We start from the raw sequence: 18,842 nt of genomic DNA, 5'->3' as shown, positions 1-18,842 counted from the left end.
TAAATCATAGTGGTTCATAAGCTTGTTCTTTTATTTACAACCTCCCTCCCTCTCCTTTTCCTTTCTTTCTTCCCGCCTGTAAGCACCGGGGAAGGGCCTGCACCCAGGACAACTGACCTTCTACCTACTTGTCTCCATGAGCAACACGTCTCGTCCTTCCTTCTCCCCAATCTCGACTCCCCTCCCCAGCATTCAGGGGCCCCAGAACAATACTGTCCAGTTTCCACGTAATGGCCTCATTAGTGGGCTATGGAATTAATCAGTAGGTTAAAAATTATTAATTTTAAAATTTACTATTACTATTAAAAGTTATATATCATAGTATATCATATATAGAAATTTTTTATGCACTACACTGTTGAGTCCCAGATTTAATTAAAAAAATTTTTTTGAACATTTCTGGAATGAAGAGAGGATGGGACTTACAATTGGACGACACTTTATAGCTGCTCTCAGCTAGACGGTACTTGTGACATGTGAAGCGGGTTGTTAGTCCAGGTGCCAGGACTGCATCACTGTGATCACTCATTATTTCCATCAGAAAACTATTTAAGGACAGTTAAGGAAGGAATAAGAAGTTTGGTTGTTTTCTGAAAGCCTTCTGTTGACACCTAAGATAAAGAAGGTGCCAACATCAAACCTTGAGGAAAATCCTGGAGACAACAGTGGTACCCTCTTTTTTTTTTTTCCTTAAGCACTTTTAATTAATTAATTTATTTGAGAGAGAGAGAGGGAGAGGGAAAGAGAAGGAGAAGGAGAGGGAAAAAGTGAGAGAGAGCACACGAGCGAGAGAGGCAGCAGGAGAGGGAGAGAGAATCCCAAGCAGACTCCATGCTGAGCGTGGAGCCTGATGCAGGGCTCGATCCCAGGACCCTGAGATCATGACCTGAGCTGAAATCAAGAGTCGGATATTCAACCAACTGAGCACCCAGGCGCCCCAGTGGTGCCCTCTTTTAAGATGCTTCATTCAACATATATTCAAGGGCACAGAGGGGAGAACTTAGATATTGATGATGGACTCAAAAAGCTGAATTCAAGGTAAAGAGGTTTTTGGACCACAATACCAATGTATTTCACTCATGGGGGAAAAACTATGTAAGCCTAAAAGTTTTAAAATAAACATAAAGTTCTAAATAAACATAAAACTTCTAAGTGACAAGAAAGCATTGCTCAACATTTGATGACAGCAAAAATAAATGGTACACAGAAGAATATACCTCTTCTAGTCAATGGAATCTTAGTTTAATAAAATCCAGTATATGTGCATACTAGGTCACTATGTAAAATACATTTTTCTTGTGGGTTGAGGTCTAAACATTTGAAAGCCCCTGCTTTAGGAACTTTCATTAAAGATCAAACCAAACCAAACAACAGGCAAATCAAATGATTCTTTCTTACTTCCACATGTCTGAATCTCTGCCCCTCTTTAAGTGTCTCAAGAGCTGCCCACATCCCTCGCTCTGCTCTCTGCTTTCTCAGCAACTTTTTATTCTTTCAGAAACGTTTTATTTTTTTAAAAAGATTTTATTTATTTATTTTATTTATTTGGGAGAGACAGTGACAGAGATCGTGAGAGAGATCACAAGCGGGCAGGAGAGGGAGAAGCAGACTCCATGCTGAGCAGGGAGCCCGAAGTGGGGCTCAATCCCAGGACCCTGGCATCATGACCTGAGCCGAAGGCAGATGCTCAACTGGCTGAGCCACCCAGGCGCCCCATGAGACGTTTTAAATATAATGAAAAAAACTTCTTTGTACCACATAATGAACAGTTCTCGAGTGCACACTGGGGTGAGCACCACCTAAGTCAAGAAATAGAACATCCCTGGCACTCTAGTGTCCCCCACCCCGATCGGGACTCTTCCCCCTCTACAGTTCTGTCATCACTGTATACATACTAAAATCTATACACTTGGTTTTGTCTGATTTGAGCTCTATGTAAATGGAATCATTCTGTGGGAATAATTTGTCTTTCTCTTCAGTCAACACTGTAAGGTACATCCACGTTGTGGCTTGTAGCTCTAATGTTTTCTTAGGGTCAAGTTTGTATGACTATTCAGTAATGTATTTATACTTTCTATTCATGGGCATTTAGTTTGTTTCCAGCTTTGGGAAATGATAGACAATGTTGCCATGGACATTTTCATGTATGTATCCTGGTGGATTTGGATTGTTGGGAATAACAGAGTTCAACTTTCTTCAATTTAGCTACATAATACCACACCCTTCTCAGATAGGTTACAAATTTACAGTCTCACCAGGGTAGGAGGGTCCAGAGGCACTTGACACTTGACATTGTCAGGTTTTTACAATGTTGTTAGTCTGAAGGGTGTTTAACAGTATCTCATTGTTTTAAATTTGCATTTCCCTGAGTAATAACAAGGTTGAGTAATTTCTAATTTATTGGCCATTTGGATTTCTTTTCTGAAGAAGTGCTTCCCTTTAAGACTTTTGCCTTTCCCTCCCATTGACTATATGGTTTTCTTCTCACTGATTTGTAGTTCTTCATATATTTTAGAATTCTTCAGTCTGATACGTTAGCCACTAGTCTCATGTGGTAATCTGAGTATAAATTAAAAATTCAGTTCCTCAGTTACATTATCCATATTTCAAATGCTCAATGGCTACATGAGGCTAGTAGCTACTTTATGGGACAGCAGAGAACTACAGAACGTTCCCCCCCTCACAGCACTTTCTACGGGGCAGGAGAGAGACTACAGAACATTTCTGTCCTCACACAACATTCTATAGGACAGGACAGAACTAGAGAACATTCCACCGCACAGCCGATTCCACCGTACAATGTTGCTCTAGACACTTGTCTCTGTTGCTCATGTGTTACAAGTATCTCCCCACGTCCATTAGTTTTTCTCTGGTTCTTTTGATGAATGAACGTTTTTGAATTTAATCAATCTTGTCCTTTTTGGTTAGAGCTTTTTGTTTCTTTAGAAATTTCTTCCTATCCCAAGGTCATGAGGATGTTCTTTAATGCATCCGGAACTGGTTTTGTGTTAAGAGAGGTAAGGGTCCAATTTAATTTTTCCCCTATAGATTGCCAATTGTCTTAGCCCTGTGGTAAGGGCTATCTTCCTCCATTGCTGTCACCTATCACAAATGAAGTGTCTGTATTTGTTTCTATTACCTTTCCACTTTTCAATCCATTTCAATGTCCTTTCCATTTCTGTTACTCAACCATAACTGCTAGGGCTGAGATTCTCAGCCACCTGCCCCCAAGTCTAAAAGATATTCTCCAATCCTTATTTGAATTCTCGGTAGCATCAGGACAGTTGACCACTCTTATTATTTTTTTTCCCGAAGTTTTCATTTTTCAGTAATCTCTACACCCAACATGGGGCCCCAACTTACAACCCTGAGATCAAGAGTCACATGCTCCACCAACTCAGCCAGCTGAAGCCTTCCCCCTACCACTCCTGTTTTGAAGTACTTTCTTCTCTTGGCTCCTGGGACAGTGCCCTCTGCTGTTTTTCTTCCTTTGTTGGCAGCTCCTCCTTTCTGACCTGTACATGCTAGAGAACGTAAAGGCTTAGTTGTGAACCCTCATCTATTTTTACTCTATGCTCTTATCCTTGGTAATCACGTCTATTTGGAAGGCTTCAGATTCCAACTACATGCTAATGACTCTTGCCTTTGTCAGGGATAGGTTCAATGATTAGCAGATCTAATGCAAACTGGACAGGTTTACTGGAACTTCTAGACTTTTTTTTTTTTCCTTGCTCTTAATAGCAAGGAATGGAAAGTAAGCTCACATCCCCACTAGATATGAATGAGGGGGAGTCTGGCCTTCATTGCTGTTGGTAGCCCTCTCCCAATGGGAAAAGTCAGGCTGTGCTCAAGTCAAACGCAGAAGAGAACACAGCGGAGTTACAGAACACAGGTGGGGCCCTGAAACCCACCTGACCTCTACACTTCCTGGTAAGTGAACCAATAAAGTTCCTTATTTTTAAACCACCTGGAATCAGATTTCTGTCCCTAGTGGCAGAAAGCACTCTAATGAATCTAAGTCCCAAACTAGCATGTAAGGCAGAGCTCTGCTCTGAGCTCCAGGTGTGTCTATCTAAAATGCCTATCTGGGGCGCCTGGGTGGCTCAGACGGTTAAGCGTCTGCCTTCGGCTCAGGTCATGATCCCAGGGTCCTGGGATCGAGTCCTGCATTGGGCTCCCTGCTCGGCAGGGAGCCTGCTTCTTCCTCTCCTTCTACTGCTCCCCCTGCTTGTGCTCTCTCTCTCTGTCAGATAAATAAAATCTTAAAAAAAATTTTTTTTTTAAATGCCTATCTGGTATTGTCACTTGGTTCTCTTATATGCATCTCAAACTTCAGAGGTCCAAAACTGAATTCTTGATCTTTGCCCCCAAATCTCCACTTCCTCCAGAATTTTCATCACAATAAATTGCAACCCTATCCACTGAACTGCTCATGCCAGAAACATCTGGGTCATCCATGATTCTTGTCTTCTCTCCCCATACAACCCAATAAAGTCTAGCCAACCCACCTCTAAAATATTCATTGAATTTGTCCACTTTTCTCCATTTCCACTGTGGCCCCCCCCTAGTCCACACCATCCTCATCTCTCTCCTGGACAACTGCAATGATCTTAACTGGTCTCCCTGCTCACTCTCATACCCTCAGTCCATATTCCTTATAGCTGCCAGTGATTTTGTTTTAATCAGTAATTATTTCGTTTTCTATAGTGTAGCAGTTAGAAGAATGGACTATGGAGTAGGACTGATGGGCTAGTTATCTACTCCACACAAGAAATTACCCCAAACCTCAGTGGTTTGAAACAATATTGGATATCTCACAGTCTCTCTCAGTTGGGAATCCGGGCAGACTTTTAAGCTGGATACCTGTGTCTCAAGGTCGATCAGGAGGTGGCAGTCTTACGTGAAGCCTTAGCCGGGACAGGACCTGCATCCAAGCTCACTTGTGTGGTGGTTGGCAGGACTCAGGTCCTCACAGGTTGTTGGTTAAAGGCCGCTTTCAGTTCATTGCCTGAGAGGCCACTCCATGTAGGGCAGCCCACTACATGGTAGCTGGCTTCCATCAGTTGGCTGTGCCCTGCAGTGCTTGGCACAGGTGAGTCCAGTAAATGTTGCCTTGTTATCCTGATGCTGAAGTGTAAGTCCACTGCAAATGTGTCTATGTCCCCTTGCTGCCAGTGATATTAAGGTGGAACTTGGACTTGATCACTTCCCTGTCGTACAACCTTCAGTGGCTTCCATCCCACCTGGGAGAAAAGCCAAACTCCCGATAGTGCCCAAAGCCCTGCCAATTATCCAAACTCATGTTGTGCTGTTCTGTTCCTTACTCACATTGCCTCAGCCCCAGTGAACTTTGAGTGTACCAGGTTCTTTCCCAGTTGGGGGTCTGGACCATTCTTCCCTCAACTCTGCCTGCCTAACTCCTGCTTACCCTCCAGATCCCAGCTTCATTATTATTTCTTCAGGGAGGCCTTCCTTGAATGCTTGATCTAAATTAGATCCCTGGGCATATTCTTTCATTGCACCTAGTACAGCACTCCCTACTGTTTGAAATTACATATTTATTTATGGTATTAGTTGATCAACATCTGCCTCCCTCTTTAAACTATAAACTCAAGCCAGGGCCTGTATCAGTTTTGCTTACTGTTGCATTTCTGCCCACTAACACAATGTCTGATTATAATAGATATCCACATATTTAATATAAAAATATTTCTTTTAGGAATTTCAGAATCATGGGGAAGTATCTAAGTTGTCCTTTAATGGGTCAAGCTGGCAAGGAACATTTGCATTCCTCAAATTCTATAATGAAGATTTTGTTTACCACAAGGCAGTTTCAGACTCATGTGGTTGCTACGTAGGGGTCAATAATATGAATCCTTGTTGTGGGCTGGGCATAGATATAATGGACACTTTTCTAAAACATGCTACTGAAAGACAAGTTGAAGTACAGACTAATCTTTTTTTTTTTTTTTTTTTTTTTTTTAAATTTTCCTAGAATTATAAGATTTTATTTTTTTTATTTGAGAGAGAGAGAATGAGAGATAGAGAGCATGAGAGGAAAGAGGGTCAGAGGGAGAAGCAGACTCCCTGCTGAGCAGGGAGCCCGACGTGGGACTCGATCCTGGGACTCCAGGATCATGACCTGAGCCGAAGGCAGTCGCTTAACCAACTGAGCCACCCAGGCGCCCCAGACTAATCTTTTAATCCATATATTTAAATACCAATCTGGGCAATAGCAAAATTAGAAGCCTACATATTCAATGGATTTGTTTTTATACAACCAAGACATTTTTAATGTATGAATAAAACAAATGAAAAGTTAGTAATCACAGCTATCTTTAGAAGCTGGATCTTGAATATAAAAACTTCAAATTGTTTCCCGTTTCATCTCTATTTCTTACTTTCCTTTATCTCAACGTTCTCTTTCTTTTGGCCAGTGTACTGCTGAATTGAAATTACAGTCAGAGTTTTCTGAGCCTATCAGCCTAAGAAATTCCAGCATATTTCCCCCCTGCACCTATACACATTGCAGAGATTTATCATTGTGGTTCAAAATTGAGTATTTTCAAATTTCTTTTAGCCACATATTGTTTAAGTTTGTTCTTACCGCCAGTTCCTGATCCTGCTAGATGCTGCTGACTTATTTGGCAAAGGGAAGCATGAATCTTATAACTATTGCCAGGAACATTTAGTTACTAGTAACCTCAGGTCACTCTTTACCTGGTACTGCGGGAATGAAGGGACACATGAGCCTGTGGAAGAACTCTGGAGCCAGAGTGTCTGGAGCCAGCCAATTTCCCAGGGGCAAATTCTGGCTTCATCGGTTACTAGCTGTGTGACCCTCTGGCAAAGTGACTTAATCCAACAGGGCCTCAGAATCCTCATTTGTAAAATATAGATAAAAGTGGCATTTATCTCACAGAGTTGTTATGGAGATTTAAAAAAAGTTAATTTTCGTAAAGCTCATGGAATGATTTCTGGTAGATAGTAAGCAGTATATATGTGTTTCTTAAATATTCATACTTCCTTTTTGGAGGGTTAAAAAAACAAAACAAAACGTTTTTCTATCATCAGGGCTATATCCTCCAGCTAGAACTGGAGGACACTGAATATAGATCTATGTAACACATCCAAGACATGTGACCGTTCCATGTTGGGTATAGATAACAGAGCTTCTCTGGGCTTTAGATATTTCATCTACTAAATGGTAGTATCACCAGTCCTGTCCGTCTCTTGCTCTGAAGAGTAAATAAAACAACGCCGGAGAGCACCCTGAAGAGTCTATGTTCTTATGCACCCTTGTGGCCATAAACATACATATGATATTTCTAAGATTCTGGGGAATTTGTGAGGGGTATTCTATAAAGTTAAATTTATCCCACATTAAAATCAGTTCAAAGAAAGAGGCCAAACATGAAGCTCATTAAGAGCTTGAATTCAAATTACAAAAGTATATACATGATTGATAATTTGAAGACTGACCAACCCAATACGTTTTTGTGTTTAATCAAAAAAATTTTGCATTAAAAAACAAACACAAAGCCTTTCCAAATCATCCCTAGTCAGTGGTATTTTCACTCCTGAGAATGATTCGGCCCAATTTAGGGATTTTATCGTTTCTAGCAATATACCATAGAATTTAAGTTGAGAGTTCACTTATTACAGATAAGAACATATTTGAATTCTATCTGGCCTTCTTCACGGCACACTATGTGGAAGTGGCTGAAGCGCTAACAGATCCTTCTTACAATGTTTCAAATATATAGGTTTTTATGAATAAGAAACATTTCTTATTAGTTAGAATCTTAGGCTCAAGTAAAAGAAAAATTTGGCATAGAATTCTAGAGTCTTTCTTTAATTTCCTGATAATTCTTGGTGTTCTTGTATTTTGGCATCATTTAAATTTTCGAACGAGTCCTTTATCTGGAATTGCTCGAGAAACAGTTTAAGTTAATTAAATAGCACAGTTCTTATGCCCCTTAGAAATTTTATAATGGGGTCATTAAAGAAAACTGGAAGTGGGATCTTCCCAAATTACTCTAGATGGTAAAATATACATTGTCTCCTGTTAGCAAGTGGTAATCTTGGATGTATGAACAGTATTAAATGTTACCAATAATTCCTGTGTATGCCAAGAGGAAGCGCGATTCAAAGTTAGCTGAACAGAATACAGGAACAGGTGGGAGCGTAGCTGCGTTGGGGCTAGTCTGGCCTACATGAGTGGCTATCATCCCGAAGAGAGGTGGGCTGCACACGTCATCCCAGGCCGGGCCACATACCCGCCTGCCCTCACAGTTTAAATGACATGACAACACTTTTTTTTTTTTGAAACTAAATACATTTTAATAGAAAACAAAATACAAAATAACTCTTTTCAGAAAACAGAAATATTTAATCCTTTTTCCACGAATTCGAACTTGCTTTATCCTCAAAGCACAGTTTTAGATGCGTGCGTATGTACTTACGATTTGTTTCACAAAGTGTTCATTAAACCACTATTGCAATGCAGGAGGTGGGAGCGAATGAAGGCAGGAGGAAAAGACGCTGAGCGAGCCACACCTCCGAATAAATGGGCATTTGGAAATTTCACATCTTCTAATTCTATCTTTTGCTTCATCGCCTCAAATTCTTTTCATTTCTTTACCACCATCTGTCCTTCCCGGGGAGAGAACTGTTCACAGAAGTGCAGCCATGAGGAGACTCTTCCTCTCGCACAGTCACCGCCAGAGCCCAGGACTTTCTCAAACCAACCCACCCACCCACTTCTAGACACATGTCAGCCGGGGTGACCCATCGTCACCCAGAAAGTTTCCCTTTCTCCCAAAACACTGTGCTACCAAATTCTCTGAATTCCCTGAACCTCAAGATTCCAAGTATCACAGCCAGTGCCAGGAGTAAAACCTGAAAGACGAGAGCAGAGAAGGCCCCTCTGCCAGTGCTAGGTTTCCTCTTCTCAATAATAATAATAATTATAATTATAATAATAAAAAATCCTGGTTCTCTGTAATTACGGAAAAGGAAAGCCTTTTCGCCAGGATGATGCCCGCCCCTGTTCCTAGTTCCCACCCCCGCATTCCTACGCCAGGAAAGCCCCCTTGTGCCCGCCGACTGAGCAGCGGGGACCCCGTGGCACCACTCCTCGTGAGGGCACCCTGCAACCATCCTCGGACCAAAGGCAGCACCCGGCGGCGAGGTAAGCAGCATCTCGGGTTGACACACGGGAAAATGAGACAGACGCACGAAGGTGCTCACGCGAGGACACGGGCAGGATCTCCGTTAAGAGCTTGCAATCCGACCCCCAGAGCCTCTTCATGCTCCATCTCATGTCCAATCACAGCACCTTCCCCCTCCAGTCCTTCAACATGTGGGGGACCGAGTGCAGGGGTGATGAGCTCAGGATGTCTGCACGGGAGAAGGGGGAGAAGCGGGGAGTCTTTCACAGTCAGTGATTCAATCTCAATTTGTCCTACGACTTGCAACCTGGAGGCTTTCCACTACAGCCCCAGTCCGTTACCACAAAGATTAAAAAACAAAAATTAATGTTCCTGATTTTCTTGTGTGATTCCAGTCACTAGAAGAAGGTTGCAGGCCATGAACTGCACACTGAGTACATTGCTCATCTGCCCGGTGTACACACCCACCAGTTCCCCAGAGGAGCCGTCGGCAGGCGTGCTGCAGTAAGTGTTCCTGATGTCCCAGACGCGCACGGAGTTGTCCATGGACGCAGACGCGATCAGACTGCTGTCCGGACTGAAGGTGAGGCTGGTGATATTGTCCGTGTGGCCTCTCAGTTCTTTATAAAGGGTCCCGGAGGCCAAGTCCCATAGCTTCAGCCGCTGGTCCTCGCCAGCTGATGCCAAGTACTTACCGTTGGGAGAAAAGGCAAGAGAGAGCACGGGGCCGCGGTGGCCCGTGAAGAGCCTCACCGAGTTGCCCTGTTGAGCGCTCCACAGCCGGACAGTCTTGTCGGTCGAGCCTGTGGCTAAGTAGTTTGAATTAGGGTGGAACTTGACGCAGTCCACATCTGCCAGGTGGCCGGCATATATTCTCAGCGGGTACGTCCGATCAAATGACCACAGCCTCGCGGTGCGGTCGTGGGACCCACTGGCAAAGTACAGGCTATACGGGCTAATGTCCAGGTCCCACACAGGGTAGGCATGTCCTTGGTACAACACAGTGTTGGTGAAACTCCCGAGGTCCCAGTACCTAATGGACATGTCTTCAGAACAAGAGAGCAACCCTGAGCTGTCTGCGAGGAACCTTGTGCTGTACACTGGTCCACAGTGTCCCCGTAGTATCTTCATCTCTGTGCCCGCATTGTCATCCTCATCATCCTGGGGACAGTAGGGGGAGGGGCGAGTGGCAGAGAGACACACAAGGGAAAAATGTTTAGTGGTCTGCCATGACAACCAAACAGTCCAGCAAAAAGAAAAAGAAAAAAAAAAAGCCACTACTTGGGAAATAGCATCTGCCCAGTAAACGACAGCGGTCTTTGCCCTGAAGGGCGACCCCAGGAAAACAACTCGTAATTGCCCAACGGAATAAAAAGTCTCCTGCAACTTACTAACCGTCTTCCTCAAATTCATCTTGCAGCTACGACTGTCAAATTAAGAGCACACAAATGCGAGGCTATCACACGGTAACGACCGTAGACCTTACTGTTAGGCTGAGCATAACCGATTTCAAAGGCTGCTTAAAAGATTGCCCACGGTGACTTCCATTGTTCATCCTGATAGACATCTTTTGGAAAGATTTACTTCTGAATTTACATTAAGTTCTCAGATTCTTTTATTCTGTGGGCCTGTCTTCATCTGCTGGTTTTAGCTGCTTCATAAGCCACATTGCTCCCTGTTTCTACTCCACTAAGAAAATTCCTGGCACGTTCATTACTCTCATGAGTGGGGTCAATGATGAAGGCAGACATGGTCTCACTTCAAAATTAATACAAAACCACTGCAGGAGGTTAGCCAAAATAAAGCCCAGACATATCAGAACAAATAGTAAACCAGAAAGGTACAGTTATCAATAACTGACACTCACACCTTGTGACCAGGCATAAACTGCCAGTGTCCAAAAAGAAATAAAGATGAAGTTTTAAAACTCCAACTTTCTAGAGGGTCTCAAACATTTTCCCGAGTGAGGCATGGGTTCAGAATGGCTTTAAACAAAGCCGAGTGACTCATGGGATTCTTGGAACTAAACTCCTGTGTGTGGGGACAGAAAAGAAGACAGCCACTCAGGGTACCGAGGGGGGAAGTCCCCTTCCTCACCCTCTTTCCCACAAGGACGGTATCGCTGTTCAAAATCCATTTTCCCTTCATTCCCTCACAGACAAGCTCCTTAACACTACAGCGGTCTCTCATCAAGAATTCACAGATTAAAATGGGTTTTAATTAACACCAGAAGAATGAGGAGTAACAAGAGTTCAAACCAATCGGCTTTGTTAGCTTAGATATAAATATGTCTGTGGGCCTTAGGTTCTTGTACAGGAAATGGCATCCTTTTAACTTCCTTTTGAAAACTATTAAATTCAAAATAAAACAAACGCCTTCAATGTGTACAGATTTCAGAAAAAGTTAAAGAGAAAATAAACACTGATGTCCATGAATATTCAAAATGGCTATTCCAGACACTCAACATTAAAAATACATAAGCATTTGGGAGCTTAACGTTCTACCAAGTGTTACCAAGAATATTAGTAATTTTCCTTTCAAAAGAGGTCACGACAACACTTTAAAATTTCAAGGATGACTCATTACTGTACACCAGGAAGTTTATATAAAAACTGTGGGAGCAAAAAACGACCCCAGATGAATTACCCTTTGAAAGTGAGTGGTGGATTAAAGGGCACGTTACCATCTCTGAGGCTTAAGTGGTCTTCGTTCGGAGCAGGAAGTTAGGGAAGTGGGTCTTCAGCTCCTCAGAGGGGACCTAAACAGCAAGCTCAGGGATGGGAAGAGGAGGGTGCGCCAGGAGTCAAGCTGGCACTTCCCAGGGGTCTTGATGATTGTCCCAAGCACGTGGACAAGCACCTGGTTGACTCCATAGACCAAGAGATGGGGAAACCAGAGCATTTCTAAGCTGGCTATCGCTATCAGCTCTTTGCCCAGGACCACAGCTTAAAGTAACCCAGCCACATTTTCTTCCATGGCTCAACCCGGTCCCACAAGGGCCTCGGCACAGTCGAACCGAAACTCTGAACAAGCAGCTGATTCACACATGCCCAACCCCAGATTCTCCCTTTCCTTCCTTTCTTGCTCACAGGACAAAACCCCAAACTCCCTACAATTGACTGAACACCCTCCAGTAAGTGGGCATGCAACCCAAATAGGAATTTTTGATTTGTTAAGTATATTCGTGTAATAAATCGTACTATGTACATTATAAAACATGCACAAAGTAAGAAATTTAAAAATAACAGGAAGAGTAAGTACAAAAAGACCTTCAAACATTATCTTATGTACCCCTGTGCCATAGTTTGCTAAGCCCTGCTTTCGACCATGGAGGCCCTAAAAATCTCAGACTTGTTATGGATGTCTGTTCCTGGACTAGGAGGTTCAGAGTGCCTCAGCTCACACTCCAGTCTTTCCTAGCTAGAGGGTACCTTCTGGGGTCTGAAATTTAGCCTTGGGCTGTTCTCCCAACATTAGCTGCCAATGGAACTGAAGGAAATTAAATCTGGCTGGGCTTGGGAGTGGGTTAAGACTTGGAAGCAAGCGGGGGGCTGCTCTCTCCAGGAGAGATGACAATGGCCGAAACTGGAATAGAAAAGGCGGCTATTGGCTAGCTGAGCTGAACATGTGCTGTGAGTGTAAAACACACCAGATTTCCAAGACTTAGGACAAAAAAGGAGAATGTAACAGATTTCATTAATAATCTTTTAATATTGCTTACATGTTGAAATGATAATATTTTGGCCATTACTGGATTGAATAAAATACATTTTTTAAATTAATTGACTATGTCTTTTTACTTTTTTAATGTGGCTACTAGAAAAATCAAAGTTACAAACATGGCTCACATTATATTCTTCTAGGCCAGCACGGACCTACACGACCGTTTTATATACAAATCACAGAACTGAATATTATACAACACTGACTTCTTTACTTTTGAAACTTAGAGACTGCTGGCCTGGGGGAAGGCTCACTAGCCAGTACACGAACCGAGTACTGGTGCTGTAGTGCTGGGCTAGGAGGGCGGGAGGCTGGCAGTGACGAGGGTGATCGTATACACATACCTGAAACGAAGAGCAAATCCTTGATTTGGTATCTGTGGTTTTGCCATGTTGCTCAAATATATAAAAATACATAGTTGCCAATCAACAAGGGTAAAAGTTGGACCTCATTTCCCACTCCATGTAGTGTGGAACAGAGGATGGAGGGTCTCAGACAGGGTAGGGGCTACTGGTCCTGGTGGGAAGAGGGGCACTGCTATGCCAATTAATAGCTTTTCAAAGGTTAATTTAGAATCGCTTCTCGGCCTTTTGGCTAAGATCAAGTGTAGAATAGCTTTAAGTTGCAGGTATCAGAAGCTACAGGGCAGTGCTGTAAATCCCGTTTTATTTGGCTTAAATAAACTGAGAAAATTTTATGCCCTCATAGGAGCTTTTGATGACTATTTTTGACTTTTTAAAACTGAGATATAATTCACATACTATAAAATTCACTCTTTTAAATATAATTCAATGGCTTTTCGTATACTCACGGAGTTGTGCAACTATCACCATTATCTACTACAGAACATTTTCATCACCTCAAAAAAGAACCTTTAACCCATTAGCAGTCACTGCCTATTTCCCTGTCCCCAGGCCCCAGCCGTCATCAATCTACTTTGTTTCTATGGGTAGGCCTATTCTGGATATCTCCTAGAAATGGAATCATATAGCATGTGGTCCTTTGTGATTGGCTTCTTTTATTTAGTTAGCATAATGTTTACAAGGTTCATCTACAACATAGCATGTCTCATGTCGCTTCATTCCTTTCTATAGCAGAATAATATTCTATTACACAGATATACTACATTTTGTTTATCTCTTAATCAGCTGACTGACATTTGGGCTATCCCCACTTTTTGGCAATTATGAATAATGATGTTCCGAACATTCATGTACAAGTTTTGGCGGGGACATATGTTTTGAATTCTCTGGGATGTATACCTAGAAATGGAACTGGTGGGTCTGGTCAATATTTTAAATACCCACTATTAAAACATTTTATTCACTAATTTATGCAACAGCTGTTGCTTCACAAAGATTAAGGCAGAGGTTGCAAACTGGCTTTTTAATGGGGTTTTCATGTACTTTCATACTTCCTACCATCACTTTGATTCAGGCAGCGGTAAACCGTTTACATTTACCTGCTTGGCGTCTATAGGCATGTGAATCTGTGACCTCTGCATTAAGACTTTCTATTTTAATTGTGAATTCTATAAGCAAAAAAAAAAAAAAAAAGTCCAAGTTCTCATTGAAGAAATATAAAAACTAAAACTAACTACCAGAAATGATTTATACTTTGGTTTTCCCCAAAATGTTCCTCGTCAGGAACAACAACAAAAAACAAAAAGCAAAAAACAAACAAAAAACCCCAAAACACCCCAAAAAACCAAACACCAAACCCTCCCCCCCCAAAAAAACCCATTAACAACAAAAACTTTTGTAAACTGCTGTAACAAAATGGGTGGGGGATGTAGAAATCCCTAACAGGAAACCCCTTGACAACATAAGAAGATCTCAACTTTAGTTCTAAAATGAAACAAAAGTTTGTTCACAAGGAAAGCAGTACCTTTATACTGTAGCAGAATCTACAATACTTTGTGGATAATGGCAAATACAAAGTATCTTCTTTTGGAGTGGAACAGCACCTCCCACCAGACTCCCTTCCTGGGGCCACACCCCTAGCTCAGGCCACCATAATCCCTAGCATAGCCTGTGGTGCCATACTGCTACGCGTCTTAGCCCTCTCAATGTTAGCCAGATTGAATTTCTTTCACTTTCTGGAATTCTTCACTTCTGGGTCTTCAAATGCATACCTCCCAAAGCCTGGAAATCTTCACAGAATAAGTCACAGAGCTAATTTTCAGTGGTAGCCAGAGTAGAAGGGTAGAATCTTAAGCATTTTTTTTTAGTCTAATGTTCTTTCCTTCTTTGTATCTACTTTTCTATCTTTGCTGTCCTCCTTTATATTAATTTGTAATGCTGAGAATACTCTCCAAACCCAATGCCATCAAGCTAATAAGGTCGGTGGAAAAATATTTTTCCTTGTATTTACAGAAAGTTGTAAATCAATGATGGCAGCATCCTTCAGTTGCACGTGAAGAATGCTCAACAGGCTAGAATTATCTCCTAGGAAAAATTTAAAACTCAAATACATGTGCAATAAAAAAATTTTGGAGGGTACTATAAAATCCTAGAAATCAAAGTGTGTACACTGGAATGTAGACCTTTTATTCACCACAACAAACTCCTCTAATTATATTGTCTCAGTTGCAAGAAAAAAAATTCAAAGACCATGCTAACTGGAAGGTGACTAAGAAAACAAGAATAGGAAAAAAGGGCTTATTTTGTGCATCCAATATCACCCGTGGAAATTAACTTGAATGTTGGTTTTTTGTTTTTTTTTTACTCCTTTATTTTTCAACCCCGTGCAAAGAATTTTCCATTGTAAATAACCTGAGGCAGAGCAACCTGAAATTTCAGTGGTGAGATGACAAAAATATTCTAGCTTCCAGCTTTTGTGGGCCACTCGCAGGGAAACGTTAACTCTGTGAAGTTCAATTTTATCTCTCTTTGCGCACATGTTTTCTAAGGCAGTGATTCTCAGTGCCCCGAAACTCAGGCCACCAGGCCTGCCCTTTTCAGTAACCATGCCAAATCACTACACTGATTGATGGATAAAATAGCAATTGTACTCCCTGTGCACTTTTCAAAATGGGGTTTAGGAACACCCTGGAGCACATGAAGCCAGAGGACGTGCACTGGCTTCAGAGAGGCTGGTAACACCCAGTGTTGGTGAGGGTGAAGAGCCACCAGTGTTCTCGTTTACTGTTTGATGAGGCTGGAAAGTGACAATACTCCTCACAATTTAAAATGCAGACCCCCTTGACCCAGTGATCCTACTTCTAATTGTTTATATTTGCATAAATGTACCCACACCCACACCCCCACACACACCCACACACACACACTTACTGCAAATCTCAATATTAGCTAAAGGTCTTTAATTAGGCTTAGCAATGCTATCCATATTCAGACAGTAATAAATACTGACCAATCATTAATCACGTTGTTAATGTTGTTAAACATAGTTGTCATCTCTTCCAAAGTTAGATATGAGCAGGAATTCAGCGGCTACAGGTTACACGGGTATTAGTCTGGCTTTAGCTATACGATGGAGGAATTAATGAAGTCCATTCTCCACAAGAGCTGTCATGTCTGGTAAGAATTCTAAGCAAATTAGTAAGGCAGGTGTAGGGAAGAAAAATGATATTCATACCTCCTCCTCCAGAATGTCACAAGCCAAGTGGATGCGGGACACGTCTACTTGATGGGGTTCTGATTTTAACTTCTTGGATCGTAAACTCCAGAGTTTTATACAGGAGTTGTCAAACCCAGCAGCAAGCAGCTTGCTGTCTGGGGAGATTTCTGCAGTGTTCAACAGCTGCTCTGTGTTATAGAAGGCATAGAAACAGATGGTGGTGAGGGAGGGAGGGCCATCCTTGACACGCTTAATGCTCTCCTGCAAGACCTCCAGGGCAGCCTCGTTCTGCAGAATAGGGGCGGGCATGTCAGTGGGCTCTAAGCCGCTGCCCTCGCTTCGAGAGGAGTTGCCGCTGGCATAGAGCTGGTAATCTGTTCTCTTGGCAGGCTGCACGTCAAGATGGATATGCAAGGTGAGGACCTTGCACAGGGCGGTGTTGTTGTCACTTTGGAGGTAGCGGATAAGGTAGTTGTAGCTGTCTTCCTGGAGACGGACCACGTACTTGTTATCTAGGAATGCTCGAAGCTTGAAGTTAGACAGGATGTCCTGGATGGTTTGAGTGGTCTGTAGCTGCTCAATGACATCCTTCTGGCTAGCGTTCTGCAGAAACATTCCATGGAAGCGGCTGTAAAAACTTTCCACTGTGCTCTTCGGACTATTCTGGACCAGGTTGAGATGGAGGTAGACAAAGAGAGGATAGAGGAGAGGCATCACTTCGTGGCTATGCTGGGAATCAGAATCTATAATGGAAAAAAGTAAGGGCTTTATAATCGGTATAATTTCAAAGAATAATGTGGCCCTCCTGGGGAGCCCACCATCACACTACACATTCTGGTCAGGACTGTTGATTGAACTAGAAGCCCGACACAGAATTATGGAAACTCAAGATCCAAGCCTTTTGATGGAGGAAGAGCAGGGACTCTGAAGTCCAGCAAACCTGGGCCTGAAGTCGGCCACAGATCAGGAATGTGATGCCCAGAGAGGTTAAGAGACCTGCCTAAGTTGTCACAACACTTCAGGAGCTTGTCCTCAGGTCTTCAAGGTTCACTGTTTTTCCCCAGTACATTAGTGTTCCTCTAATTGGGGAGCACAGACCTCTGAGGGTGCTTAGATATATTCTTGGGAGACTATGAGTTCTTCCCAGAAACTTTTTAGTTGTCTAATTTTTAAAAACAATAAACACAGGCCTATTCATAATTATCCGGCTGGTCCTTAAGCAAGTATTGACATACGACTTTAGTGCTCCCTTTTGTTTTGTGATTACTTTGGGCCTCCATCATCCAACAGTATTATCAGAGTACTTATTTAGTGAGTTCATTAACACGCCTAGCTACCCAGGCTGGCACGCCCTAACACTAACATGATAACACTCACCCAAAATTGTCCCATGTCTGCCAGTGTAATCATTTTGATTATGTTGGCTAAAAAGTAAAACGACTCTTTTTGCAGTGGTAATTTACAAATGAGACATTTTCATGTCATTAAGACTAAACCATTTACTAATTTGAGACTTAACACCATGCAACTACATGACAGAGGATGTTCAAAAGTGTCCAGCTTTAATTGTCACAGGCAAGGGAGAAAAGCACAGAGGTGCATCTGACGCCCATATGTGAGGGCGGAGGGGGCTGTGATGGTGCAGAGGTTCTGTAGCTACTCAGCCAGAGGCGAGTGGGGGCAGCAGGGCCGACACAGGGCGTAAGCACCTCAGGAAGCTGAATGCAGACTAGTCTTGTCACAGCCCTCAGGACCGGCCCCATGCCTATGTGGAGCAGCAGGTCAGTTCTGGCAAAATCTATCCGTTATATTCACTTGCTGTTCATTTGAACTTTATTGCTTTTGTGGTTTTGCTTGTACTTGATTTGTAAATGAGTTTCGGTTTCATATAGAAATACAGTAACCATAAACGTGTTATATCTTATGTAACATTTGTACATATTTAAGTAAATTAATATCAAAATGCTTTAAGTCAGCATTAGTACTTCTGCTAGCATTTTTTTTTCCCTTCATGAAAAAGAATCCATACATGGCTCAAAATCAGGAATATTACATTAGGGAATCTTGCCTCCCTAATCTGATGATAAATGATACCAGCATGCTATCTCTGCTTAATACCCTATTTCACTTTATCACAGGTGAATTAATTGCATAATATGTGCATTTTAGAATAAATGTGTCCCTACTCAAAGACATATTTAGAAAATGAACTTAAATTACAACGATGATTCCAATAAACTTAAGACTGTTACCTGGCCACTTTGGGCTCCTCATGTCTTCAATAGGCCCAGAAGGGAGTTATGGTGCTGGCTGGGGTGACTGATCCTGACTACCAAGGGGACATTGGACTGCCAGTCCACAGTGGAG

General features: G+C 42.3%; 1 protein-coding gene across 5 annotated transcripts in view; it reads right to left on the bottom strand.

The window, feature by feature from the left end:
- Positions 1–8,319: 8,319 nt before the first annotated feature.
- TAF5L (TATA-box binding protein associated factor 5 like) overlaps positions 8,320–18,842 on the bottom strand; it is a 30,848-nt gene continuing 20,325 nt past the window's right edge. For 4 of the 5 annotated variants that reach the window (XM_027588583.2, XM_027588597.2, XM_027588592.2 and 1 more), the window contains exons 4-5: positions 16,494–17,218; positions 8,320–10,334 (exon numbers count right to left, since the gene is read on the bottom strand). In XM_027588583.2, coding sequence (XP_027444384.1) covers positions 9,537–10,334; positions 16,494–17,218 — 1,523 coding nt within the window. In that variant the 3' untranslated portion in view covers positions 8,320–9,536. The remainder of the gene's footprint in view (positions 10,335–16,493; positions 17,219–18,842) is intronic. The other variant, XM_027588605.2, reaches the window with a different exon arrangement.

The sequence above is a fragment of the Zalophus californianus genome, chromosome 15, assembly GCF_009762305.2.
Source record: "Zalophus californianus isolate mZalCal1 chromosome 15, mZalCal1.pri.v2, whole genome shotgun sequence".
NCBI classification, from domain to species: domain Eukaryota; kingdom Metazoa; phylum Chordata; class Mammalia; order Carnivora; family Otariidae; genus Zalophus; species Zalophus californianus.
Note: the sequence above shows the minus strand (reverse complement) of the source record. Positions and strands in the feature narration are given on the sequence as shown.